Source organism: Mustela nivalis (genome assembly GCF_964662115.1).
Source record: "Mustela nivalis genome assembly, chromosome: 19".
NCBI classification, from domain to species: Eukaryota; Metazoa; Chordata; class Mammalia; order Carnivora; family Mustelidae; genus Mustela; species Mustela nivalis.
This window is the reverse complement of record NC_139038.1, coordinates 20499380-20526630: the sequence shown is the minus strand read 5'-3', so window position 1 is coordinate 20526630 and position 27251 is coordinate 20499380. Positions and strand designations below refer to the sequence as shown.

General features: G+C 42.5%; 2 protein-coding genes across 7 annotated transcripts in view; both read right to left on the bottom strand.

Annotated features, from left to right (window-relative positions):
- Positions 1 to 11770, bottom strand: part of VWA3A (von Willebrand factor A domain containing 3A) — a 57891-nt gene extending 46121 nt beyond the window's left edge. For 2 of the 6 annotated variants that reach the window (XM_082714670.1, XM_082714672.1), the window contains exons 1-5: positions 9583 to 9720; positions 5114 to 5200; positions 4475 to 4598; positions 182 to 306; positions 12 to 89 (exon numbers count right to left, since the gene is read on the bottom strand). In XM_082714670.1, coding sequence (XP_082570796.1) covers positions 12 to 89; positions 182 to 306; positions 4475 to 4598; positions 5114 to 5175 — 389 coding nt within the window. In that variant the 5' untranslated portion in view covers positions 5176 to 5200; positions 9583 to 9720. Of the gene's footprint in view, positions 1 to 11; positions 90 to 181; positions 307 to 4474; positions 4599 to 5113; positions 5201 to 9582; positions 9721 to 11666 lie in introns of those variants that run through there. The other 4 variants (XM_082714671.1, XM_082714667.1, XM_082714669.1 and 1 more) reach the window with 3 other exon arrangements.
- A 10066-nt stretch (positions 11771 to 21836) lies between these two features.
- Positions 21837 to 27251, bottom strand: part of MOSMO (modulator of smoothened) — a 62285-nt gene continuing 56870 nt past the window's right edge. Inside the window, exon 3 of the mRNA XM_082714745.1 lies at positions 21837 to 22690. Coding sequence (XP_082570871.1) covers positions 22506 to 22690 — 185 coding nt within the window. The 3' untranslated portion in view covers positions 21837 to 22505. The remainder of the gene's footprint in view (positions 22691 to 27251) is intronic.

Genomic DNA, 27251 nt, shown 5'->3' with positions numbered 1-27251 from the left:
CGCATACTTACTCAGAAAGCTTGGATTCGAACTGGCGGATGATCTGGGTAGAGAAGTGCACTTTCCTCGTGATATTGCTGCCCTCCTCCCTGGAGAAGCAAAGTCTTAAGAAGGGGGTCTCTGGGGCCTGGGAGCAGGGGGTTGCCAGGTTTGGGGGTAAAGGGAATGGCACCAGACTCACAGCACGGCGGTGCCCTGGCTAAGCAGGTCAGCCAAGGTGAGCCTCTCAAACTGTAAACTGCGCGTCGAAAGCCAGTCTTCCGAGTCCTCCCAAGCCGAGGGTTGGGTCTCGTCTCCCTGCAGCCTCTATGAGACAGAGCCAGAGCCAAAGACAAAAGTGCGGAAAGAGAGGGCAAGGCCGAGGACGCCCTCGGTCCCCTCCACACAGACGCCCGTGGACTGTCAACTCCAACAGGTCCTTCCTGAACACAGTGTGTTCGAGAACTCACCTGGCTGAGGGAACTGGGGATGGGGAGGCCTGCGTCCTGGGCCAACTGCTCTGGAAATACCCATTCTCATCCCTCACCTCAGCTCCAGTGTGCGGCTGGACAATTCAAGGGTCACTCACATCCTGCCTTACCGGAGACTGAATATATGGTGGCCAGACCACAGTGGACAATAGGACTCCAACCCATGGCCTTGATAGCAACCAGTCCGTGAAATCAAACCACAACTGTAGCAACTGGCCCAGCATAGGCCCAGACTTGGACAAGGGCTGCCAGTTTTCCGATTTTTTATCCCACATCCACCTCAGAACCCACCAGAGAAGGCTAAATATGCCCTCAAAACCCATCTAGGAGACACCTGGCTTCTAGTTAGCTCCCCTCCAGACGCCTCCTGCCAACACTGCCCTTCTGGGCACACCTGAAGCTTTCCCCCTTCTTCTTCTTCTTCTTTTTTTTTAAAGATTTTATTTATTTACTTATTTGTCAGAGAGAGAGAGAGAGAGAGAGAGAGAGAGCACGCACAAGCAGACAGAGGCAGAGAGAGAGAAGCAGGCTCCCTGCCGAGCAAGGAGCCTGATGTGGGACTCGATCCCAGAACCCTGGGATCGCGACCTGAGCCAAAGACAGTGGCTTAACTGACTGAGCCCCCCAGGCGCCCCATGCCACCTTCTCACTGTAAAGCTTTCCTGATCCCTGCCTTTGAGTCTCTGCCGAACACAAGTGGAGGTGGCTGACTCCCTGCGGGTGCAAACATGCAATAAATTGCCTCTGTTCTCATCTGGGTGCTCTTTATTTCCAGCCTTCCATTTTCTGTCTCTTGCTATGGGTTCTGCCTTGCTATCGGTCTGGTGGGTCCTCGACAAACATTTGTTGGCGGATGGAGGCTGGAATGGGTTCATCCTGTCTAGTCCAGAGACCAGAAACAGAAGCAGCAGGTAAAATAGTTTAAATATAGGATTTCCTCGCCATCACAGGAGTCTGGCCAGGCAAAGGACTGTGCCCTCCCCCCTTGCTTTTACCAAGTGACACCTGTGTCACTTACACAGTACCAAGCTCCAAATTTGGGTGGTGGACTTGGTGGTGGAGCTGAAGTCATTCATGGCCAGCATTCAACATGGGGGTTGCTTTCTGGGAGCCAGAAGGTAAAGAAAGCTGACTGGAGGCTCTGAGCCCACTTGGCCTTGGTCACCTCTCCTGGAGGCTGGCATTTCTTCCTCCACACAGGGGGTGTTTCTGAGCCCTTCTACGAAGCACGTGCTGTCATTGGTGCTCTGTCTACATTGTGAACAAGATAGAAATGTTCTTGTTTTCTTGGACCTTACATTCTGGCGTGGGTAGGTAGAGAGCAGAGAATACATGAAACCAGTGTGTATAATTTCAGAAGGGAACGGGTCCAGGAAGGACATGGAGCAGGGAAATGTGACAGAGAGGGAGGAGGGTGGAGACGGGAGGTCACTTCCTCAGGCTGGAGGGGAGCCGTGATTTCGCTGTGAGCCGAGATCTAGAGGTGAAGAAGAAGCCAGCCCTGTGCATCGCTAGGGAATGCGCCTTTCAGGCAGAGGCGTGGAGCAGGGAAGGGGTCACCGTGTTTGTAGAGCAGGAAGGTGGCCACGGAGGTTGGAGTGTGGGGTGTGACATGACAAGGGGCTAGGAAGGTGTACCAGGCCTGGTTTGGAGGGGCCTTCCAGCACAATCCCTGTGCGATGTACCTATAATGTATATGTTGCCAGAACTGGTCGTGACTCGCTCTGGGTGTGGTAGGGCATCATGAGGGAGGCCAGCTGATGAGAATTGCCCCCTCAGCACCATCTGATGGCTGGGGAATGGGCCCGTCCACCGTTTAATCTCTCAGGACCCCCTTCTCTATTAGAGATGGCTGCGCCATTCCCGGGCGCCTGCTTGAACCCAGGTGGGGGCTCCTTGGGCTTGTATCTATCAGGGCTTTCATGGTAGTGGAGCGGTGGACAAGGAGTTGAAAACTCTGCCGGTAGCTGATTGTGTTCCACTAGGCGGGGTAGAGGACACAGGAAGAAGAAAGTTCCAGAGAAGAGCAGGAGAGAAGAAAGGAACACCGTAGGTGGGGCTCTCTACTTGCTCTGTGATGCTGGGCAGGTCAGTGGGGCTCTTTTTTCATCTGTAGAACGGGCATGTGAAGCTACAGCAAAACAGAGCCTTGAGTGTAGCTGCGCCAACAGATCCCAGCACTGATCTGCATCTCCCCCTCAGTGAACATGAAATGCTGCTATTACAGTCCAGCCAGATACGACTGTATGCCCTCGGTTCTGTGCCTGAGGCCTGCTCACTGCCCTGTTCCAAAAGGATATATAGCAAGCCCTAAAGAAGTGGGAACAATACTGACAGCAAACACGTAAACAGAATCTGTTATGTGTCAAGCACTGTCCACGTTTAAGTCATTTCCCCAAAGTCACGCAGCTGGTAAGCGGTATGGCTGGGACTCAAACCCAAGCTACGTAGCTCACGTGAGCACCAAACTATGACTATCTTCACGAAGGACCGAGAGGGAACTGGCTAAAAAGATACCTTTCTCGTAGGATCTTACGCTAATTAATTCCTGCCCTTAAACAGCACCTCCTAAAATTCATGGTACCCATCTCGCGCTTAGGGAAACGGTGCTTTATATCATATGAACACTAGAGGTCACTCTCGTCATCTTTCAGGACTTCGACTCCCCGGTTGATGATTCTGTGCACTGTAGACTGATAATTCACCTTTCTTCCATTTTACTGTATTTGCAATGATCCATCGTGTTTCAGTACGACGGATAGACAGTGTACATTTTGACTGTAGGGCACACTGGTCACGTACTAAAGTAGGTGCGTTACAGAGAGAGGAGGAAGATATTAGTGTCAGAACAGTCCTTTCTTTCCCACTGCTATTCGTTTCTGAGGTAAAGGAAGTTCCACCTGTGACTGGTAAGGGTACGAGTGGTCCTTGTCCACCTGGGAACTCACCTGCTTGGTATGAAATTACATGAAGACTCAAATTACCAACAACCGAAGTCATTGACACAATCCCCCAGACTCTCAAGACTATTGACATATCCTCATTTTCTTTTAATTAATTTAAGCAATTTAATTAAAATTACTTTCCTAAAGTATTTCCCAAAATACTTTCCAAGTATTAGCGCGAATACTTGAGGAAAGTCCAACAGGACCATCTTCCTGATTGATTGCCGGCATTAAAACTGGATTGTTTTTGACAGACTGTCATCTCAAGACATCATCTTTAAACTCTCACGTAGATTAGGTAGGTGATTTTAGGCCAGACCTGCACCTAACTACTTCTGATGGCAGTAGTTTCTACTATTCATAGTGAATTCCGTGGTCTAGACCACTCACCCACTGTCCGGTTCACGGACACATTGAAAGGCAGCCTAAAACCACAGTTCTGGTTATTCTTCGAAGTTAATTCTCTTGCCGCAATGCTCTTGCTCTGACAGCACTTCCTGAAACTGATTTTTGGATCTAGGTTTTAGGGAATCCTAAAAGAAAGACAAATCTCAGAAAGGGGGATTTTAGAATTACATTCCCTAGTCTTCAGGCTTTGATAACACAGTCTTCATATACTCTGAATATTTACTGATATGGCCAAGAAGGCTATAAGGTTTCTATAAACAGGATAGAGATTCCTATCATTTCGAAAGGCAAAGGATTAAAGATGAATGCTTACCTAATAGTTTTCTATCCCGAGATCCTACATGAAGAAAGAAACACCCAGAGTGGGGTGCCTGGGTGGCTCAGTCCCTTAAGTGTCTGACTTTGGCTCGGGTCATGATTTCAGGGTCCCGGGACAGAGTCCTGTGCCAGGATCCCTGTTCAATGGGAAGTCTGCTTCTCAATCTGCTCTTCCCCGCTGTCCCCCCACTCTCTCTCTCACACACACACTCTCTCATAAATAAATTTTTAAAAAAGAAAGAAAAAGAAACACCCCAAGTTTAACACATTCCACATTCCCTGACTATGATTGGTAAGCACTGTGACTCAGTTAAAGCACTAGATTGTATTTACCAGTAAGTCCTGTGTCTGGTTAACATGTGTAACCAGTAGTCCATTGTCGGGATTTTGGCCACGTCCACAAAGGTCCTTCTGGACTGGTCGCTTCTTTGGATCTTTGTCATTGCTTCTCCTCAGGCTACAAAACACACAGTGAGCGACTGATCAGTGTCCCAGCACTAGACATTGCCTCCACATTTCTAGGGTCTCCAGAGCCATTTATTTATTTATTTGACAGAGAGAGGGACACAGTGGGAAAGGGAACACAAGCAGGGGGAGTAAGAGAAGGAGAAGCAGACCTCGCTGCTGAGCAGGAAGCTGGATGCAGGGCTCGATCCCAGGACCCAGGGATTATGACCTGAGCCCAAGGCAGCCGCTTAAGGACTGGGCCACCCAGGCATCCCTCCAGAGCCATTTTTATCTCTGTATGGTAGCTGGGAAGGGTTCCCGTAGAGTCCTGATAAAAGGTGAACTCCAGGCTCTTAAGACATTTTATTCTATCATTCTGGTAGTGAGAGAACAGAAGTCCTCGGGCGTGAGCTGATGCCACGACCATTTATCCAGTCTTGCTTCGAGGCAGGTATTTCCCCCCTCAACGACCTGCAACAAAATGTTGGTGTTGTCTTCATCTGAAAAATCAGAGAGGAGGCTTACCAGTGATCTTCCAGAAACGTATTATCTTGACCATGGAAGACAGGACTAATATGTGTAGCCATTTTAAAAACCCCCAAAGCTTATTTCCTAGGGAGAAAAGGAACACCAGAGAAGAGAGAGATAAATGCAGCACAGAGACAACAGCTTTGGGGGGTATCTACAGTCAACTCAACCCTTCTGTCATCCATTCATTCATTCATTCATTCATTCTTCATTCATTCACTAATGCTTATCAATTCTGCCAGGTGGTGAGGATATGATGGGGAACAAGGGAACAGAGGCTTCTCAACTTTAGCATTTTGGACATTTTGGACAGGGTCAGTCTTGGTTGGGAGGCTGTCCTGTGCATTGTGGGATCCCCGGCCTCCGCCCGCTAGATGCCAGCGGCTTTCCTGTCTCCCAAGTCATAACAACCAAAAATGTCTCTGGACATGGCCTAAAGTCTCCTGGGGGCCACAGTGGCCCCCCAACTGAGAATCACTGAGGTAGAGCTCACAGTCTAGAAGGGGAAGATGGATGTTAAAAAGTTAAATTTATTATCTACAGAAATTGTGGCAAGTGCTAAGAAGGACTTGAACAGGATGACATGCTGCAGAGTAATCAGGAAAGGGATCTGTTCTGCATAGCTAAGGTGGTCAGCTGCAGGCTTGACCTTGAGCTTTGACCTTCACGAAGGACAGAAAGGAGGTGGCTGTGTAAAGAGTATGGTGGTGGGGGGGGGGCTGTGTAAAGAGTATGGTGGTGGGGGGGGCACCTGGGTGTCTCAGTGGGTTAAGCCTCTGCCTTCAGCTCGGGTAATGATCTCAGGGTCCTGGGATCGAGCCCCGCATCGGGCTCTCTGCTCAGCAGGGATCCTGCTTCCTCCCTCTCTCTCTGCCTGCCTCTCTGCCCACTTGTGATCTCTGTCAAATAAATAAAATCTTAAAAAAAAAAAAAGAGTATGGTGAGGGTTGGGGCTGGTCAGAGACGGTAAGGAGTGATCATAAGGATTTTAAGAAGGGGGAGAAGAGGGAAAAATACTGAAAGGAGGTTGAATTCTTTTCTTTGTGAATGACATCTGCCCTCAAAGGGGCTCTACCCTGCAGCCTAGTCCTCACAGCTTAGAGTCAGCGGTGGACAGGAGCAAGATGGCTCCATGAGATCCTCTCTGGGAATTTGGAATTAAGAGCTATGGGGCCACAGAGTACATTCAGAAGTGGGGAAAAGCTTGTCTTCAGATAAAGGGGAGTGAGTGATCCTTCCCTGCCTTGGGTCCCTGGAGCCATTCTTTCTGACCTTCTTGTCTCTCTGCTGGATCCTTCTGGTCTCCTTTCCAGGCTTATTCTCCTCTAACAAGCATTTTAATTTGGCTCTCTTCAAGGCTAAATTATGCATCTCTACCCTTCTCTATCTTCTTTTCCTAGACAGTCTTATCCTTCCCTGTCCCTGGCCTCAACTGTCATCATGTACACACATTGGTGACCCCCAATGGCGTATCAAAAATCCAGACCCCCCACTCTGATGGCAGACCATATTCATCAACACTGGATATTTCCATCTGGAGTACCTCAAACTCAGTATATCCAAGACTGAATTCACATTCCCTACAGACCTACCCTCTTTTCAGTGTTTTCTAGCTTAGAAAAAATAGGCAGTTTCTATCTACTTGTATGAGTCAGAAACCTAGGAATTATTCCCAATACATTATTCCCGTATCTAATCCATCACCTAACCTTGTTAATGTTCCCACTCTCCAACCTGTCCACATATCTGTCTCCAGTGACCTTCTCTGTCCAGGGCACAGTCATCTCTGCCACAGACAAATGCAGTGGACCTGAACTCCCCACATCCCCCAAATTCCTTCAGACCCTCCAAATCTAGTCTGTTCTCACTGAAGCCAGGGTGATCTTTTAAAAATACAAACCCAACGTCACACCTCCTCTTCTCCCTCCTGCTTCAAACTATTCAAAGGCTTCCTTTCATTTCTAGGATGAAGACTAAGATTCCTATGATGGCATTTGAGGTCGTGCACGATGTGGGTGCTGCCCACCCACCCCTTCAGCTTTCCCTCTTTTCCCCTGCTCCCCCATTCTGTGTTCCATGACCCCTCCCTTCAATTCCTGGAATGGTAAACATTTCCTTTAACCACAGGACCTTTTCACATGCTGTCTTTGCTCTGGAACATCCCCTCCCCCTCTCCCAACTTATTCTTGATCATTCAGCCTAATTGTCATTTTCTCTGGGGACTCTTCTTCACCCTCTCACCGTATTTCAGGTTCCTTTCGTGTTATGTAAACTCTCACAGAACTTGAGGATACTTCAGGATACTTTTAACTTAGAATGATACATTCTTTAGTGTGATTTTTAAAAATTGTTGTCTCTCTCCCATTAGACCATAAGTTACAAGAGAGCAGGAAATGGCAGGCAATACACACTTGGGGGATGGGAGGTTGAGAAACTGCCTTGGTTCTTGAATATCTAAATGCTGACCCCAGGCACTTGTGAGAACTGCCTTTACTTTCTGCTCTTGGGTACCATGAAAAACCCTGTTCCTTATAACTCCCCATCTTTCTGCTTAAGCTAGCTCATTTCGGTTTCTGTTACTTGCAACCACAAAAATATTGGCTAAGACACAGCAAGTGAGAAACTCAGGAGTTGCAGCTTGAAAAATAAGTGTGTACGTTCTTATGAAATCATTAAATAAAATAGTCGAATGATGGTACAGCAACTTGCTTTTCTCTCTGGGGTCTTTAATCTTTTACTCAGAGGATGCTTTGTTTTTGGGCAGCACCAAGATAATGTAGCAATGTTGTTAATGTTAGAAAAAAATGTTTAAAAAACAACTGGCTTTCCCTCAGGAAACTTGGCTGAGAGACCAGTGGCAGAGACTGTTGAAATAGAAATGCCTCGTGAGCACTGGACGCCCCACAGTGTCCCAGTTCTCTTTTTTTTGGAGAGTGATTAACAATCTAATGAATTCAGACGCCTGCACGACGGGGTTCCAGGGTGACTGGTGTGGCTGATGGAGGAGGAGGGTGCGGTCGGCATCAAACTCATGACACAATATGGTGTTCTAGAAAGCAACAGACCTTGGGTTTCTTCTTCTGCAGAATGGAATGGGGTTCCTGGTAACTGCCCTGCCTGCTTCAACACAGTGGTCAAGAGACCAAAAGCCGACACTGAGAACGGCAAAGAGCTTTGTAAATACAGAGTACTATAGAAATGCAGAATAGCGTTAGAACAATGTGCTGCTTCTTCAAGGGCTTCAGCATAGGGCATGTAAGCCATCACTTATCCCGTGGACATTTTTAGGGTGTTTGCTGGGTCCCAGAAAAAGCTGGTACTGGGGAGGCAGAGAGGAAGTGGACACAGCCCTTACCCTCCGGTCTTTGCTCAAATGAAACCTCACTAGAGAGGGCTTCATTGATTATCCCATCTCAAACAGTAGCCACTCGACTGTTTTCTCCAGAACGTGTTTTAACATCTGAAGTCCTACGTTGTTTACTTATTACCTTTCTCTTCCACCTGTCAACCCACTAAGAGCTCCATGATGGCAGGGACTTAGTTCTGATCTCTGCTAGAAGTCTTTTGTATCCTCAGTGCCCAGAACATAGTAGCTGCTCAAAAAACGTTTGGTGAATAAGTGCACTCAGGGCAGGTCTGGGGTTTCGACAAAGGTGGGCCACGCTGCCCTGGGGGATGGGGCTCGGCTGGGAAAGAGAATATGTAGGCTGGCCCCTAAGAGATGGCATCACGGGCAAAGGGAGAGACGTAGTAGCCCTGGTTAGTGGATTAGAGAAAACCTCCAGCTAACTTCCTGGTTTGTTACTAGCTGGGTTCTCCTAAACATCTGGGACAAAACCCCCTCCACCCCCCAGGGTTTGTATTTGGAATGGCCAGACAATCTAAGTCTTGCCCCATCCGGTCCATTTTACGTTCTGCTGCCGGGATGATTTTTCCGAGACGCAGGGTTGTCCACCTGTTTAGAACCTACTGGGGCTCCTCACTGCCAGCGATCATCAAGCTAAACCTTCCTTGCAACGTTTACTCTTCTTTTAGGACCTGTTCCTTGCTGACTCCTCCCCCTTACTGCCAACCCTTCTATGGGCCCTGGCAACCTCTACTTCCATGCACCTTACTGTTTCATACCCTTCTTTGTTGAAGTTGGACCCACCTCTACAAACACCCTGAGCCCTACAAAACCCCAGCAAGTCCTTCCTGAGCCCCATTTTCTGCCCTCCAACCCCCAGGAAGGAAATCATTTTGTCCTATTGCTGCCCTGGGGGGCCTCATACCACGATGTCATGGTCCTTCTCCCCAGCAGTCCCACTACTTCTTTGTCTGTGGTTGCACCCCTTACACGCAGCCCAGCGCCTGGCCTGTAGGGAGCAGAGGCCCATGGGCCCAGGCTCCCTAAACCTCTTTCCAGGGCTCAGCGTCTGGGTGTGCCCCACCCCATCTTACCATCCTGCCGCCCCTGTGAAACTCACCCTCACCTGCATTTCTCCATCTTTGGGAGAGGGGACCCTGGTCATCCCGGGACTCTGCTGTTCCCGGTTCCCACCTCCTCTATGCTCCTCCGAGCAACTCAGCGGTGGAGCTCGCCCTGCCAGGAAGTGTTAGCTGGTCTCCAAGGTAACAGACCGCACCACTGCCGCCTGAAGCAGGGACAGGGGAAAACTCCCTCACCCCAGGGAAGACATTACCACTTCCTTGTTAACAGCTTTTCCCCAGGCACTTTGCTTTTCTCCACCCCTACAGAAGCTTGGAAGCAGGATTTGGACTTCTATTTCTAGACTCTCTGGGTCAGCAGAAAATGATGGTTTAAACCAGTAGAGAGTCCTGGTATGTGCTGCCTTCCCATGGTGGGAACTGAAGACAGGTAGCAGAGAACCAGTGCCGTGCCAGGTGGGAAGCTGGTAACTGTAAACTTTTTCTCAGATTCCCTGGGGCCCCCCCAAACACACACCCTGAGAGAGGTTTGGGATTCCCTCACCTCCAACCAGGTGCAGGCCCACCCAAACCTGGCCAATACAGCAGCGGCCTCAGGGACCTCTTGGCCTCAGAAGAGATCATCTACTGCTGTGGTTCCCAAACCCAGGTGCCCATCGGAATCATCTGGGTTGTTTGCTAGGGAAACATCCATAACATTCCCATTTTGGGAGACAGATACAGAACTGTGGTGGAGTGTGGGAACATGAATCTTTAACAATGGTCCCAGGTGATTATGATGTAACCAGCCCCTCGCCCATAGCTGGGGGACCTTCTTCAATGCCTTCTTTTATGGAAGTCAAGAGATGAAGTGATGTACCCCATGTCAACTAGCTTGCGAGAGGCTAAGGGATCTAGTTTATCTAGGTAATTTCTCAAATGACTGTCTTCACTTTCCGAACCTATAATTTGATCATTGTTAACATGTGCTCCTTGCAATAATCATCACATGGTGGAGAACCTCTTCCCATGTTGACACTAGCAGTGGCTCCTAAAGGCCAGATCAGAAATAACAAAACCCAATAGAAACTGCTTACCTACCACCCGTCACGGGGCAGTAGTCATGGGTTGAGGGTAGTGTGGTGTGTGGGAGGGCGTTTCATTAAAACCAACAAGGCAGGAGAGGAGGCAGATCAGAGAGAGGTAAGGAAGTCAGAAAAGGGGTGAGTTACAAGAGGCTGAGAGCGACCAACCAACAGCTACTCTGTGAACAAGGGGTCAGAGTCCTTGTGCCCACCATACTGGAAATCCTCTGTGGAAGCGGCTGACTAGCTTTGAGACACCATTTTGGAAGACAGGAAGGCCCAAGATGGGTAGTTTTATACTTGTTTCCTTATACTTGTTTCCTTGGCTCCTGGATACATAGGTCTCAGCATTTTACAAGAAGTAAAACCCAACATTGAAAAGTCATTGTGATTGCTTTTTTCTACGTAAGCTTACACGACACACGTATTCTGGAGGTAGTTGTGTCGGAGGGATAAAGTGGAGTAAGATTTTCAGCCTGTATGACCAGGCAAGAGGAAAGCTGTGTGTGGGTACCTTCTTTCTGAGCTCTCCTCAGATGGTTTGTAGCTCATTTGGGCCCCATGTAGGGAATTAGAGCACAATAGGAATTTGGGTTTCTTACCTTAGTTTCTTGGAAACTGGTCAGGGTGAATCCACCTCTGGTCTTTATTTAGGAGCTGTAGCCTGGTCTCATTGCCCAAGATATACTGAGTGTTGATTTCCTAATTCTCCCGTTAATTCTATTTCTGCTTCACACACTTTGAAGTTCCAAATTATGGAATAATTGTTGTATTATTATTAGATTATTAGATTTGTTGTATCTTTCTCTTAAACGACCATTTGCTATAGTCTGAATGTGTGTCCCCACCCCCTACCCCTCACCCCCTGAAAATTCATATGTTGGAAACTTAGCCCCTAGAGTGATGGCATTAGAAAGGGGGGCCTCTAGGAGGCACACGGGTCATGAGGGAGAGCCCTCAAGAACGGGATTAGTGCTCTCATAAAAGAGGACAGAGCCCCTAGCTCCGTCTGCCCTCTGAGAATACAAGAAGTCGGCAACTCAGAAGAGGACCCTTACCGGACCGCGCTGGCACCCTGATCTTGGATTTCCAGCCTCCAGAACTGTGAGAAATAAATTTTTTAAAAGCGATGTTGCAATGAACACTGTTTTACCTCTTTGTGCACTGTGAGATTTTTATTTCTGTAAGATAAAGACACAAAAAGTAAAATGTATGAATCTAGGGGCTTGATTTTCAAAAGTATAGGCCCTAAAAACAAAGTTTCAAAACTATGGACCCTAAAAACAAAGTTTTTTCTTCAGGTCACAGCAAGTTCCTAAGTACCTTGTTAGTTTTTTTCAAATTTGGGGAGAAAATGAATTCCAAAGCTCTTTTAACTGGTTGATAGATACTGTAGTGTTGTGCCATATTTAGTTTATAATCCTCCTGCGCTGGAATCAGCAGATTAAGGGTGACTGATGATTTTTGTCTTCAGCATTTAAAACTCCTGGGTTTCTTTTCTTTTCTTTTTTTTTTTTTTGTAACTGAGATATGACACATATCATTAGATTAGTTTCATGTGTATACTGTGATTCAATAGATGTATGTATTGCAAAAATGATACTACAGTAACTCTAGTTAACACCTAATTAGCCTTGTGTTTCAGAAGCCACCTTATACTGTGGTATTTTGTGATAGCAGCAGCTCAAACAGACTAAGACATTATTGTTATGCAACTTTTTTTTTTTTTTTTTAGATATTAACTTGTATTTTGCTTTCTTTATTTTCCCCCTTTCAAGCCAGTAGCAGGTGCTTTTTGTTGGGTTAAGAAGTAGCCTGAAGTTGGGGCGCCTGGGTGGCTCAGTGGGTTAAGCCACTGCCTTCAGCTCAGGTCATGATCTCAGGGTCCTGGGATCAAGTCCCACATCGGGCTCTCTGCTCATCAGGGAGCCTGTTTCCCTTCCTCTCTCTCTGCCTGCTTCTCCGCTTACTTGTGATCTCTCTCTGTCAAATAAATAAATAAAATCTTAAAAAAAAAAAAAAAAAAGGAGTAGCCTGAAGTCTACATTTCTTTCTTTTTCATAAAATCCCACGCTAACTGAGAGATTAAAATGACGTGCCAAAGCACGGGAGGTGAAGGATGTGTTTAATGTCAAGAGAAGCGTGAGTGTATCAAGATTCTTTCAGGTTAAAGAGACAAACCCAACTCAAACTGGCTTAAGGAAAAGAGGGAATTTATCTGCTCAAACAACAGAAAAATCAAAGGATTTTCTGGTTTCGGACATGGCTTGATCCAAAGGCTAATACGATGTTAATAGAAATCTGTCTCCCTTTTCCAGCTCCTTTCTTCTGTGATGGCCTTATTCTTTATTTTTTTAAATTTTTTATAAACATGTATTTTTATCCCCAGGGGCACAGGTCTATGAATCACCACGTTTACACACTTCACAGTACTCACCATAGCACATACCCTCCCCAATGTCCATAACCCCACCCCCTTTCTCCCAACCCCCTCCCTCCGGCCACCCTCAGTTTGTTTTGTGAGATTAGAGTCACTTATGGTTTGTCTCCCCCCCAATCCCATCTTGTTTCATTGATTCTTCTCCTACCCCCTTAAGCCCCCATGTTGCATGTGATGACCTTATTCTTAAGCAGGCTCTTCATGAGTGCTTGGCAGACTTGGACACCAGCAGCACTCAGCAGCCCCCGCCCTCCAACTCAGCAACCCTAAAAGAAGAGCACCTCTTTTCCAAGGAGCTCCAGGAAAGGCCCGGGCTTGGCTTGGTCATGTGACCCACTCATTTCTGAAACAGTCACTGTGGCTCTGATTGGCCAGACCTGGCTTCTGTGTCTGGTCTTGCAGTCAGAGGATGCAATCAGCCCCTTGAAAAAAAGCTGGATTGTTTCGGTTTGAACCAAAGAAGGGGACACAGGTACTGGGCAAATATGCATCTGAGGAAAGCCAAAAGGGAAGAAGAAAAGAGACAGAGGTCAAGAAATCAGGTATCTGAAAATCAGAAGGGGTAGGGGCTGGCTCAGTGTTTGGTGGCAGCACTTTAGATGGTAAGACCTAAGAGGAAATGTGTCCTTATCCAGGGAGAAAGTCTTACCCGCTCACCAAACTTCACCATGCCCCGAACGTGGGATGGACACAGAACTCCTGCACCATTCGGCCTTGAATATTAGAACTCTCAGCAGTAGCAAGTGTGGACAGATGACAAATGACTGGAGGGGGCTAAGATTTGAACCATGGTCCTCTGCACAATCCTAGGGTAACCCAATAACCAGTAGATTTCCTATTAACAGGGTAGAAGGGATCTACTTAATTGGTTTTTTAAGTGCTACAGAGAGGACAAGATCTAGCCTGTTTGGAGACACTTCCCTGGGTGCTCAATTCCCAAAAGTGTCCTAGTAAAATAAAAGGGTGACATCATTTAGTTCACCCATCAGTGAAGTTACCACTTAGCAGGATTGCAGAAAGCTTGACAGTGAGAGGGAATGATAGAAGACTGAACACAAACAGCTTAATAACTTACATACTTTTCTCCCCAACAAATTATATAGTATTTATAGGTTGTTTCTAAGCAGGACTACCTTTTATGGTTGCTTGCATTCCACATGCAGAAGAAGCAAATCATAGATTCAGCTGCTCATGTCTGAGCCAAGAAATCATGCAACTGGGACAAGCTATTTTTATTTCCTTCACACTAGCCAGGACAGAAGTGGTTCTCGATTTTGAAGTCAGAGAACCTAGGTTTGAAACCCAGATTCAACATTATTAGTTACTGAGCCTTGGGTAAATCATTCCCCTTTTGATGCATGGTTTTCTGGTCTACAAAATACCACTTACACTTCACCTCAGGAGGAGGGTTAAAATGGCATATGGAAATACACAGAACCTGAATTTAATATTAGTTTCCTTCTCCAAACTCGTATTGAGTGTCACTATTTTTTTTTTTAAGATTTTATTTAATTATTTGACAGACAGAGATCACAAGTAGGCAGAGAGGCAGGCAGAGAGAGGGGAGGAAGCAGGCTCCCTGCGGAGTAGAGAGCCTTACACGGGGCTCGATCCCAGGACCCTGAGATCATGACCTGAGCTGAAGGCAGAGGCTTAACCCACTGAGCCACCCAGGCGCCCCGAGTGCCACTATTTCTTAATCACAATATTTAAAAATACATGTACTGATTTTCATGGGGTACTTGATATACTTCAGTTAAAATGTCATGTTATCATGGTATATGGGAAGTTCCTGTTATCTAAGGCCCAAGTTCAAGCAGCATTATTTGTAATAGCAAAGAACTTGGAGACTACCTAAATGAAATCAACAAGGGAGGAGGACTCACATACACACACACATACTATACAGCCACTAAAAATGCAGAGTTATATTTAGTGACACAGAAAGATACCCATCATAAGTAAAAAAGAAAGTGGTGGGAGGCATGTATAATATGATCTTTTGTTAAAACTGAACAGGACATAGCCATCATACACACACACACACACACACACACACCCAAGCATCTATCTATCTATATATATAGGACAGAGAGAGAGTATATGCATCTATACATATATAGTAAATACAGCAAAATATCTGCAAGAAACCTTATAAACTGTTAATAGTGGTAATTTCTGAAAGGTAGATGGGGGAGACTTTTAATTTCCTATACTCATTATTTTTTAACTTTACAGACATGTTACCGTAAAAAAAAACAAAAAAAAAATCCCTTTGCCCCAGTTTAGGGTTATGGTAACTTCCTTCTCCATAACAGCACTTGGGACAAGAAAAGTTACTGATGACCCCAAAACAGCAAAAATGAGGTAAAGTGGGGGTGACACCCAATAGGAGTCCACTACTCACTAACGACATCAGTAAGATACGAGGTACTTAAAAGCTTTCTTAGATATGTGGATTATTTTTCCTCTAGAGCAATTTATTATGCATAATGGAAAGGATTTTCTTTGATTGGTTTTTCAACTGCATTTGCATTTTGCCACAGAGAACAAAGCAATATAAAAGAATGAGTTGTTTTTTAAATTTATTTAAGAAAATATGTCAATTGTCTAAGACAACCAAATTAAATATTTAAACAAGAAAAGAGTGCCAGAGTGAGGACTCAGCATTTATTTTACTGACTGGCTCTGACAGATAATAGGGATTGATTTAATAGTGACCAAATACAGTGGCAGGATTTACTAAAGGGCCATAACATGGCCGGTTGGGGATAACTACATCTAAAATGAGATCAAATCCTTGAATCCATTCCTTTTAGCAGAAATAATTAAAACCACCTTGGCAGAACCGAGTCTTTGCAAAACGTACCAAATATATGGCTTCAAGATAGCTGAGAACCTGAAAGCTTGAAGAAGCCTCCAGAGAGTTCTCTCAGGATCGACAGGGTGCTTGCATCATCCTGGTCCTCTTTGGGTTGGTATCAACAGTGGAACACTATGAACTCGGTAGGAAAGGGTCTTCAGTCCACAAAGGGTCTTGAGTAGTAAAGGTCCTAGTCTTGAATCCTAAGGAGGTTAATGACACTGGCATATTATACAGTCAAATACCTACCAATAAAATAATCACATTGACTTGAAAGGGCTGATCTAGGAAAGCCTCTGCTTTCAGAAAGATTGTCACTGAAACAGTCCTGGCACATAGATGGCTAGGTCTCTCAAATACAGGTTCACAGTTTTCCTTTATAACCCAGGCCAAATTTAATTATGATAATTCAATTCACATGTAAAGCAATGTGCCAGGTCTCTAAGGGAAATGAGAAAGCCACATTCCTCACATTCAAGAGTTTATAATCTAGTGATAGGGAGATGTTTATTAGTAAGAACAGCAGCAACTAACGTTGAATGCTTACTATGAGTCAGGCACTTTCCATGCTTTCTCATTTAAACCAACAAGAACCCTATGACATAGGTACTGTTAACCCCGTTCTACAGGTAAAAAAACCAAGGCTCACAGAGGCTGAGAGATTTATCAAGGGTCACACAGCTAGTATTTTGGAACATAGATTTGAATCCAGGCAGTCTACTCACCTCAAATAAGTTCTATTAGAGGTAGAAGCCAAAGAGAAAGCACAAAAAAATGAGCTATGTTTCAAATATGAACAGGACTAGGGACAACTGCGAGGAGGAGGAGGTAGTGCAGTCACAGCCAAGACAAAGAGCAGGTGTAGTGCAAGAATGGAGATGAGCTAGTTTGGCTGTGTAAGGTGAAGAGATACAATGGTAGAAAGACGGAAGAGACGGACTGAAGCCAGATCAGGAAGCAAGGCTGAAGAAGTTTGCACTTCATTCTGTAGAGTGGGAATGACAGGAACTCAAAGAAATGATATGCTTTCTTTTGGGTAATTTTAAGGTAATTTTGGTAGAAATTAGTGGGATGGGACAGATGGAGATTAGCGGAAGTTAGACTGGTTCAGATTCTATAGAACACAAACAGCTAGCTGTCCTAGGTCAACTGTCCAAGGACTTTTTTGTCACAGACATTTCTTCCTGTGTGGGGTGCCTGCTTTGCTATTGTGTGACTTTGGGGAAGACAGTCTGCTCTTCTGAGGCCTTGATTTCTTCATCTGGAAAATGGAAACACTGGATGCGCTCTTTTGTATTTCATCCAGCTCTAAAATCTTGAGTCTCATGAAAAATCTCCTCTTGAAATTTAATCTTGGGTCGTCCGTCTGCGTGTGGAACTGAGGCTGAATTGTAGAAAACTTGAATATGCTTGAAAATACCATCCCATTGTTTTCTCCTCCTGGGAAAAGAACCAAAACTCTAAAAAAAATAATACAGCATTATGTTTTCTGTCTTTGATACCATTTATAAATACCTACTTTTATTTTGTTGCTGGGTAACTGGGACCCAGAAGAGTTGACTTTGCATGAGAGGAGTCTTCTAGTCTTGGTGTTTTTCCTATAATCTCCTCATACAGTAGTTAGAAAAGAGTTAGTGGAAGACTAAGTCAAATGAGGTGTCTATGGACTCATGTTATTGTGGTTTTCTTGGCCCCAATGTGGGGCTTGAACTCATGACCTCGAGATCAAGAATTGTATGCTCCACCAACTGAGCCAGCCAGGTACCCTCACGTTGTTTTTAAAGCTAGTCTGTTTTTTTGTAAGGTATTACCAAAGAGAAGGAAAAGTGTTTTCTCCCACTCTCTTACAAGTTGTGTACGTCTACCATTACAATTTCCAACTGACCTCTTCAGTAATGTTCATAGAATTCTTCAAATACTTCTCATCTGTGTTATACACCAGGGTAGATTTGGATAGTGTAAAGATAGGTGATCAGCTCATCCCTTTTGCCTGGAACTTTCCCAGTTAGAACACCAAAAGTCTCATTTCCCAGGAAACCCCTCAGCCTCAGGCAAATGGGGGTGACTGGCACCCTAAGAAAATAAGATGCCTTTATGATCCAGAACTCAAGAACATCCAAATCCTACTTTGCCTTTATCTTCCAACTCCCCAAGAGGTTCCTGGAAGGGCCGTTATAAAGAAGAAGCAGCAGCAAAGGGCAAATGTAGTGCTTTATTAGTGATTATTCGGCTGGGCTAATCCTGAGACCGCTCGAGAAAGCTACAGTAAGGCTGTGACGGAGCACATATATGACTCTAAAGACTTGAGCCCTCTGTCCTCTCCTTCAACCCAAATTTTAAAATTTTGGAAGCCAAATCCTTTGGCCTGCAGTGAAGTAGAAACAGAAGACTGAAGCAAAGACGAACGGTCCTAGGTTGATGTGCGAGGGAGAAAGGCGAGACGGCTGGCTTTGAGGGCCTTGGCTCAGTGGATCTTTCTGTTCATAAAATCATGACGCAGAAGAGAGAGCCACATATGTGTGGGCTCTTAGTGCTGATTGACTCTTCTTACTGGTAAACATGCCCTAATCCATATTACCAGCATCTCTTCCCGAGGAGGGAGCTGGGGGTGGGAGTGGGAAGAAGAGGAAGATCTCCCCCTGCCAAGGCTAACAGAGTAAGACCAAGGGGCAGAGCAATATCACTGCGTGAATATGTAAAACCTCTGTAAGAAATCAACTTCTGAAATGAATTTTTAAAATCAAAGCTTATTTCAAAGCAATAGGAGCCTTTTTAGTTTCTTTAGTAGACAATTTATTTTGATAAACTTGCTCAATAACAAAAATACAAGTGAAGAAAATTATGTTCATTTTATACAGTTTGTATTAACAATTTGTTTTGAAACTATTAAGTGAAAAATGTTATAACCAATTAGAAAACAATTCTTAATAAAATTTGGGGTAATATACAGACCTTGATCACAAACTCTAAAATCTCTTGAGGTGATACAACTAGTAAGTCCTGTGTAGGGAATCCAACCTACACAGGCCATGTTTTTCCTTCATATATTTTTATCCTTCAAAAATTAGTTCTGAAAGACAGCTTACTGTTTTGAACTGTGAATGTAAATTTAATTTTTAAAAGAAGATCAAAGTGGGTTGATAAAACAGTTACTACAATCGGAGTAACTTGTGGCTAGTAGTCTTTTAATAAAGACAAAATAAATGCAACATGTTCTTCCCATGAAGCCCACGATGCAAAATAATAGCTAAAAGTATATCTAAAGTTAGTTTCCAATACTTTTTCAGGGCCTTTTCTCTAAATCAATAGACTGTATGTCACCAGGACTATTATTTTACTTAAGATATTAAACAGTGAATTCACAGAACATCAAGCAGGGATATCAAAGCTTTAGGCAAAAGGGTAAAAATCAATGAAGTGTTTTGGTCATTTAGAACTTTAGAACATTAAAAAAAAAAAGAGCCATCCTTCAAAAACAAAACAAATGGAAGAGAAAATAGGATAAGAAGACGAGTCAGAAAAATTACATACACACATTAACAACATAGAACATGGATTACCTTTGGAAAGAATCATACTGAAATGTTTGCTTTTAACGAACTGAAGATTTTTCATGTTTATAGATGTTTAGGCATGTTCAATAGGAGCTTCCAAAAATTCCAAACTAATTTAAGTCTTGTGCAAATAAAACCTATAAATAGTTTTCAGCAGATTTTACAGTGATGTTCTTAGGTATGAGAAGAATGCACACACTCTAAAAACAATGTAACAGACAAAAGTTTGACAAATGATTGCACCATAAAACAGTGTTTTATATACAGTTTACAAGATATGATTTCCTGCTATAAATTAATACTGTACTATATAGTACTTATTATAGTGACCTTTTAAAAAGCAACTGCTGACAGTTGTCTATCTTTCCACTTACAGGATTTATAGAATTTTATATGAATGAATCCATTTCACTGTTTGGTCTGGAAGAGTACAAAGATTTGACTTCAGATACTACTTGATGGGATGGTCTCAATCCTGGGTAGCGTGCTGACTGGTTAGAGGGAGTGTTCCTCTATCAGCCCTTTATGCACTGGACCTCCAAGACATGATGAAATTAAAGACAACTTGATGGTTTGGGTAATAGATACAAATAAAACCTTAAATTTTGTCATCTTATATGCAATACCACTGTAAGTGAAAGTAGTAAACAGTGGGGAAATTCTTAGCAGCTGAGAAACTTTCTCTCCCCATGCTCATGATCCAGTTAAAAATATTTTGAGAAACTATTTACAATAAAATTCATCTTTTGGAAGAGAAAAGCTCTTGGTCATATCATAAATTAAGCTGAGCCATACTTTGCTAACACTTTATCTCAGTGGTATAATGGTGACAACCACAACCTTCCTTCAAAGTGATCCATCCGATTGAGGACCAATCAAATCACAATGGGAACTGCAATCCCAAATGTCCATGGAACACAGAATCCAGTGGTATTCTCAGAATTAACGAGACATCATAATACTTGGGAAAAATAGTCTCCTTCAGTCATTTCCCAAAGGTTTCTTTGACCCTGGGAAGGAAAAGTGTGACCTTCCCCCAGAACACTCAAGGAATGCACCACAGTGGTGGTTCACCTCTTACCTTGACTCCTGAGTGAGCTGAAACACTGGGGTTTTCTTTCACAATAAAATACTGTTGAATTAACAGTAAGATATATGAACATCAAACAAGCCAGTGTGAAACACAGCAGGCTCCTCCATCTTATACTCTGAATATCTGAGGAGGCAGCCCCATTTATGAAGTAACCCTTTTATAATTTATAATTGAGCTTTCAAAACAACAGTGCATTCGTTTCTGTTTGTGTGAAGCATGGACTACATGGGACTCGAGCTCTACTAATAGGGACATTTGGGTTGCTGTTTCACTAGAAAGGAGAAAAACTTAGCTCCATTGCCAAGAAAGAGCCTCCTGCCCCACATTTCAAACAGGAGATGATCTATAGTGTTCATCTGGAAAAAGAACTAAGCACTGATATGAAAGCATGGAAATGTGGAGAAGAGAAATACCGTATTTTAAAACTATTTGTGGATTCGGGGTTTAGCTGCAATGCTGCTTCTAGGAGAAAATGTAAAGCTGTGGGTTTAGTACAGCCCTTTAAAGTAAATGCAAAAATGTTAGCTTTTAAGCAAACAAAGGCATATAGCATATAAAGAAAATACTGTATTGCTCAGGTTTTTTGGTAAAGGAGATATATTAATAATGCTTACATGAAAAGAACATACATTTAGTTTTTATAGCAGAGTGCAGTTAGTGTTGTAGACAGCCAAAGTATTATAAATTGATCTTACTAGTGAACTTTGTGTTTATGTAAAGTTGTGTGCTTGAACATAGAAAATGCATTACTGATGTAACAGACAGAGCCGGTAGAAAAAGAGAACCCCTGTACAACAGATGACAGTTGCCAATAATTTAAATAGTGTCAGATCCCCCAAATTATAAGGTTTTACATGATCTTACCTTCTACTATCATATACAAATAAATTAATCCTACAAAGAATTTTAGCTTAACTTAAAATTGGACCTAGAAAGGTATGGGATTATTTGTACCTATTACAAAACCTGTTAAAATCAAGGGCTGCTACAAAGAATGAGGTAAACTGAAGACTCTCTCCACTATGCAGCCTTCAGATAAATGGCTTTTTTTTTTTATTGAGTTCTAGGTTTGCACACCACAGTGTTTTGCTAGCAAAGCATTCAGAGTTCTCTTCCAGGAACTGTTTGTATGTGTGTGTATATAAATTTACACACACACACACACACACACACACACACACACATATATACACACTGTATACTGCATCAGCAAAATATATATATTATATATATATTTATATAAATATAAGGAATATTTCCCCCACCCACCCACCCCAACAACATGTCTCTTAGTGTTTGATTTTTTTTGTTTTGTTTTGTACACAGAGAATAGGGAATTTCAGGATTTTTACATACATTTTAGCAAACAAGTTTTGATCTATTGGCTTCTTGGTGTAGTAATGCAACAGCAAATCATTCTGGTGCCAAAGGCTCATACCATTACAAGGAAGCTGTGAACACTAATTTCTTAGGAGGTGAGGCCAGCCCCACATGAACTTCTCTTGTAACCCTCTGGTCCACCATGATTCATAAATACTTAGACTTTTTTTTCATCAATCATTAGACGTTAAAAACAGAACAACAGAGTCACAAAGGGCCACATGCTTTTTAGTATAAAGCATTCTCCTTCACTAGGTTGCTATCACAGTGCAGATCTGACTGCCTGAATATGCTCAGGAGATTTAGTCAATATTGTCTGTATTTGGTTATGGAAAAGGCTCTCCTTATTGTTTTTTTGTTTTTTGTTTGTTTGTTTTGTTTTTAAATCCAAAGTGCATAGTGAGAACAAATCAAAGCATTTTTTTTTCCTTCTCAGCATCAGTTTCATCCTAGCATCTTCCTATGAGAGGACTACTCAGATGCCTCGCCTTTGTCCTCCCCCCTCCAAAAATAAAAAAATAAAATAAAATAAAAAATAATAGAAGAGTTGAGCAGTTTAGACATTCATCAGCCTGGTAAACAAACTTTGCCAGCAAATAGAAGTCCTACTATTGTAAAGAAAATTGATAAGACAAAAAGTACATATGATGACCCAACTACTGTGTTGTTGGGTAATTTATAAGGTTGACCTCCGACTTCATTGATGTAAAATCCTATCGGAAATATTAGGGCAGCCATACAGAAAAGGATCACTGTAAAACAAACCAAAACACAACATTAGTAACATGGTTTGGTGATTAAGAAAACAATGAAAATCTGGCACAAAGGAAGTTTGTGGATTGATAACAAGGGTTGTGGATTGATAACATGGCCAAACCTGTTAAAACATTGACCACTTGTCAAAAGATTTTACATCTTCTACAGATCACGTAATATCCCCAAAGCCTAACAATTATATATAGGAAAAGCTGTGCTAGCCTTTAATATGCGTTAGGATGATTTTGAGTATCAGCATAAGAAAGGTCTCCAAACTTACTAAGTAAGTGTTTATATAAACAATTCTTTTTCTAAATTTTAATTAAAAAATTGAATTCCTGTATATTTAGCAGAAATGTATTAATTTCAGGTTGTGCATAAACTATACTTGACCACTTAAAATAGTGACTAAGGGCTCGAGCTAGAATTAGAGAGGGGCTGTGTTCTGGTTCCACTACTTATTAGCTGTGCAATCTTAGGCTTCTGGTTCCCTTCTAAAAATGGGGTAAATACTAGAAGGATAAAGACAATGTCAAGTCCCTGGCACTGTGCCAGGTTGATAGTAAGTTCTGAATAAATGTTGCCTATTATCAGTTATTACTCTGCCAATTCTCTGTTCCTCTCAGTTGATATTAGAAGGAATTGGAGGAAAGGTACAAATATAGTACTATTTATCTTACTCTTATTTATTACTTAGTGGAAAGAACCTCAGACTTCTGAGATGATTAGTCAACTGTCAAGAGTGGTTCTCTCTCATTATGGACAATGTTAGAAAAAAATAAAATCTCTCTCGGGTTTTCTGAGTACACAGATTAAAATGGGGCTGGGGGGGGGCTTCTTTGCATTTTGTATGCAAACACAATGAAATATATTATTTGCTAAAATTTTTCTAGAAAGGTATCTAGAAAACCTAGCATCTGGGCAGAATTCCACGGCCCCCTGTTTAAGCAAACAGCTTGTGGCCCAGGGCTACCAAAGAAATACTCTTCTAACTGTACACAAATTACCTGTTGATAGGCTAGCTTTCCCAAGAGAATGTTTCATGCTTTTTGAAAGTACATTGGTCAAATGTTCATAGTCCTTCAAATTTCTTTGGAGGCAGAAACATTTCTTCAGCGTAATATGAAGACAGGTTACTATACTCACTGCATGTGAAGTGGTGAAGCTTTCCATTATTAACTGAATGAGAAACTTCCTCCAAGTTAAACATATGCCCAGGAATACAGACTAAGTCCTGGATAAATAGAGCAGCTGATAGTTGTCCTAAATTATTTTTGTGTTAATCAATCAACAAATTTAATAGGAGAGACCTTAAACAGCCAATTAGGAATCTTTTCCTGGAAGAAATACCTCTAGGGTAATATCCAAGGTATTAAAAAGTAACATTTTCTTAATTACTACTGGTTAATAGAACACATCAGCATTCTTGTTAGCTTTGCACCACCAAGATGGATTATCTTATATTATACAGACAGCCTACTTCATTTTGGACCAACAACCACATCAAATAATGTTACATAAGTGAATTTGTACACTTTCAGGTGCAAAGGAACAAATGAAAAATTCACATATGAAGTATTAGATCTTTTGGCCTTTCTGTTGCACCGTCACCAGCAAGACTATTAGTGCTGTCAATGCCCTCTTATCAGTGTTACATATCACCAATTTCTAACATCTAACAGTTCTTATGCCTTAATATGGTTTGGTAAATAAAATGAAACCATAATCCAAGTGGCTATACACAATCTAACCGAAAAACAATGGGATAGTTATTGCTTTAAAAACAATTTGTTAATGTTGACTCATATAATCCCAAGAAACACATATAATCTAGAAGTGCTTAGAGATATGCAGATATTACAATTGTTTGCCCTGTTTATGTGCCAACTTCACTCCTATCTTTTTCTACTTTCTGCTCTAAAATAAAAATCTATCCTTCATAATAGAGTAATCATTTAATGATTATATTTCAAGTAGAGGGGCGCTTGGGTGACTCAGTGGGTTAAAGCCTCTGCTTTCGGCTCAGGTCATGATCCCAGGGTCCTGGGATCAAGCCCCACATCGGTCTCTCTGCTCCGTGGAGAGCCTGCTTCCTCCTCTCTCTCCCTGCCTGCCTCTCTTGCCTACTTGTGATCTCTGTCTGTCAAATAAATAAATAAAATCTTAAAAAAAAAAAAAAGTAGAGTTTAATATTTTACAAGAGTTAAATACTTTCCCAATTAGTTATGAAAAGTTTAATCAAATACTGAGGAAGAAGTAAACTTCTACTTGATCTAATTTTGGTTTTTAATCCAAAGACTTAGGTTCTCTATACTTTTGGCAAGATTTAGGATAAGTGGATGAGTTTTCTTTTAAGCTCTTGGGACCTGTGAGGTTACTTTAGATCTTAAAATATTATTTTTAAAAGATTTATTTATTTATTTATTTAACAAGAGAAATCACAAGTAGGCAGAGGTAGACAGAGAGAGAGAGGGAGAAGCAGGCTCCCCGCTGAGCAAGGAGCCCGACGTGGGGCTCAATCCCAGGACCCCGAGATCATGACCCAAGCCAAAGGCCAAAGGCAGAGGCTTTAACCCACTGAGCCACCCAGGTGCCCCACAAATTTTTTTTTTTTAAGATTTTATTTATTTAGGGGCCCACATCGGGCTCTCTGCTGAGCAGAGAGCCTGCTTCCTCCTCTCTCTCTCTCTCTGCCTGCCTCTCTGCCTACTTGTGATCTCTGTCTGTCAAATAAATAACTAAAATCTTTAAAAAAAAAAAGATTTTATTTATTTATTTGACAGAGAGATCACAAGTAGGCAGAGAGGCAGGCAGAGGGACAGGGGGAAGCAGGCTCCCTGCTGAGCAGAGAGTCCAATGTGGGGCTCGATCCCAGGACTCTGAGATCATAACCTGAGCCAAAGGCAGAGGCTTAACCCACTAAGCCACCCAGGCTCCCTAGATCTTAAAATATTATTAATGCTGATAATATCTATCAACTTTTGACAATTAAATTTGGGGTCCTATATAAGACTATAAAGACATCACTTCTTATCTTCCATGGCAGAGATTTCTGGATGGTGAGACTCAGATACTGAGTTTGCTGGGAGACGGCAATGTAAAATACAGCGGCAGAGTTAAGTAAGGATAAGGGTCAGACTTGAAGAAAAAGACACATCTTTGTTACCCTTGCCCCCACAGGCTGGCTGCATCACGTGTGGCTCTCCTCTGAGAGAGTTCCCCACTGTGTAAACTTGTTAGAAAATGTTACCCTGATATTTTTACCAAAACTACAGTTTAAGAGGAATGGAAATATATACAATAGAAATAAAGTACATTTTCAAAGGTTGAATGGAAATATCAGGGGGCGCTAGATGCCTCTCAGAACTGCCACCCTAGTCCTAGTGGACTAGCTCTGGTAACAAAAACAATGTATTTAAGGAAGCTGAGAAGAGTAACGTAGCCCTATGCTTACTTAGATGACATTAGCTATGAGTCTATTGCTCAGCTAAAAAACCAAGGTACAGAACAGTATAAATAGAATATATATTCATAGAACATTCACACATATACATATATGTTTCTATGCACAGGACACCTCTGGTAGGAAATCCCAGAAACTGGTAACAATAGTTGCTTCCAGCAAAGAGGTACTAAATGGAAAGGTGATGAAGCCACACGAGACTTACTTTTCCAGTGGCAATCCTTTCTTAGGCTTTGAATTATGTATTATATGCACATATTATTTTTAGAACTTATATTATTTAACTAAAAAATAAAGGGTAAACATGTTACATTTGGAAGTAGCTACATATACTTATGTATCTGTTGAAAGGAATTGAAAAACAAGATAACCATAGTTCTTTCTGTTTATTGGGTTCCAAGAACCAAAGGCTCACATAAGCATTTTAATGCTTTCTTTGACTCATACTAGAGTAGTGTTATTATTAAATTACATTTTATATTTTTGGTATTCAGAGCATATGCCTTCCCAAATGTTAGCTAAATCCAGAAACTAAATCCTGCCACTTTGACTTTATATTATTCCTTAAAGAATGAATTCTATCTGAATAAGTAATTGTTATCTGTGAGTAAAGAGTCCCTTAAAATTCCTCATCAATTAATTTAGCAGCACTGTCTCTACAACTGCCTGCGGACCCTACTATTCAGAAAAGAACGGTCTCAAGAGGTCTGTTTGACCTCAAACAAGGTCATCAACTTGTTATACATTTCTTAATAAGAACGGAGAAGACTTGGGACGCCTGGGTGGCTCAGTGGGTTAAAGCCTCTGCCTTTGGCTCAGGTCGTGATCCCAGGGTCCTGGGATCGAGTCCCTCATTGGGCTCTCTGCTCGGTGGGGAGCCTGCTTTCTCCTCTCTCTGTCTGCCTCTCTGCCTCCTTGTGATTTCTGTCAAATAAATAAATAAATAAATAAATCTTTTTTTTTTTTAATAAATAAATCTTAAAAAAAAAAAGAACGGAGAAGACTTTTTTAGTCAAAGTCAACTTGATCTAAATTTTAAAATTAAGGGAGATGTACAGATAGAAATAAAACAAGCCAGAAACATATACATTAAA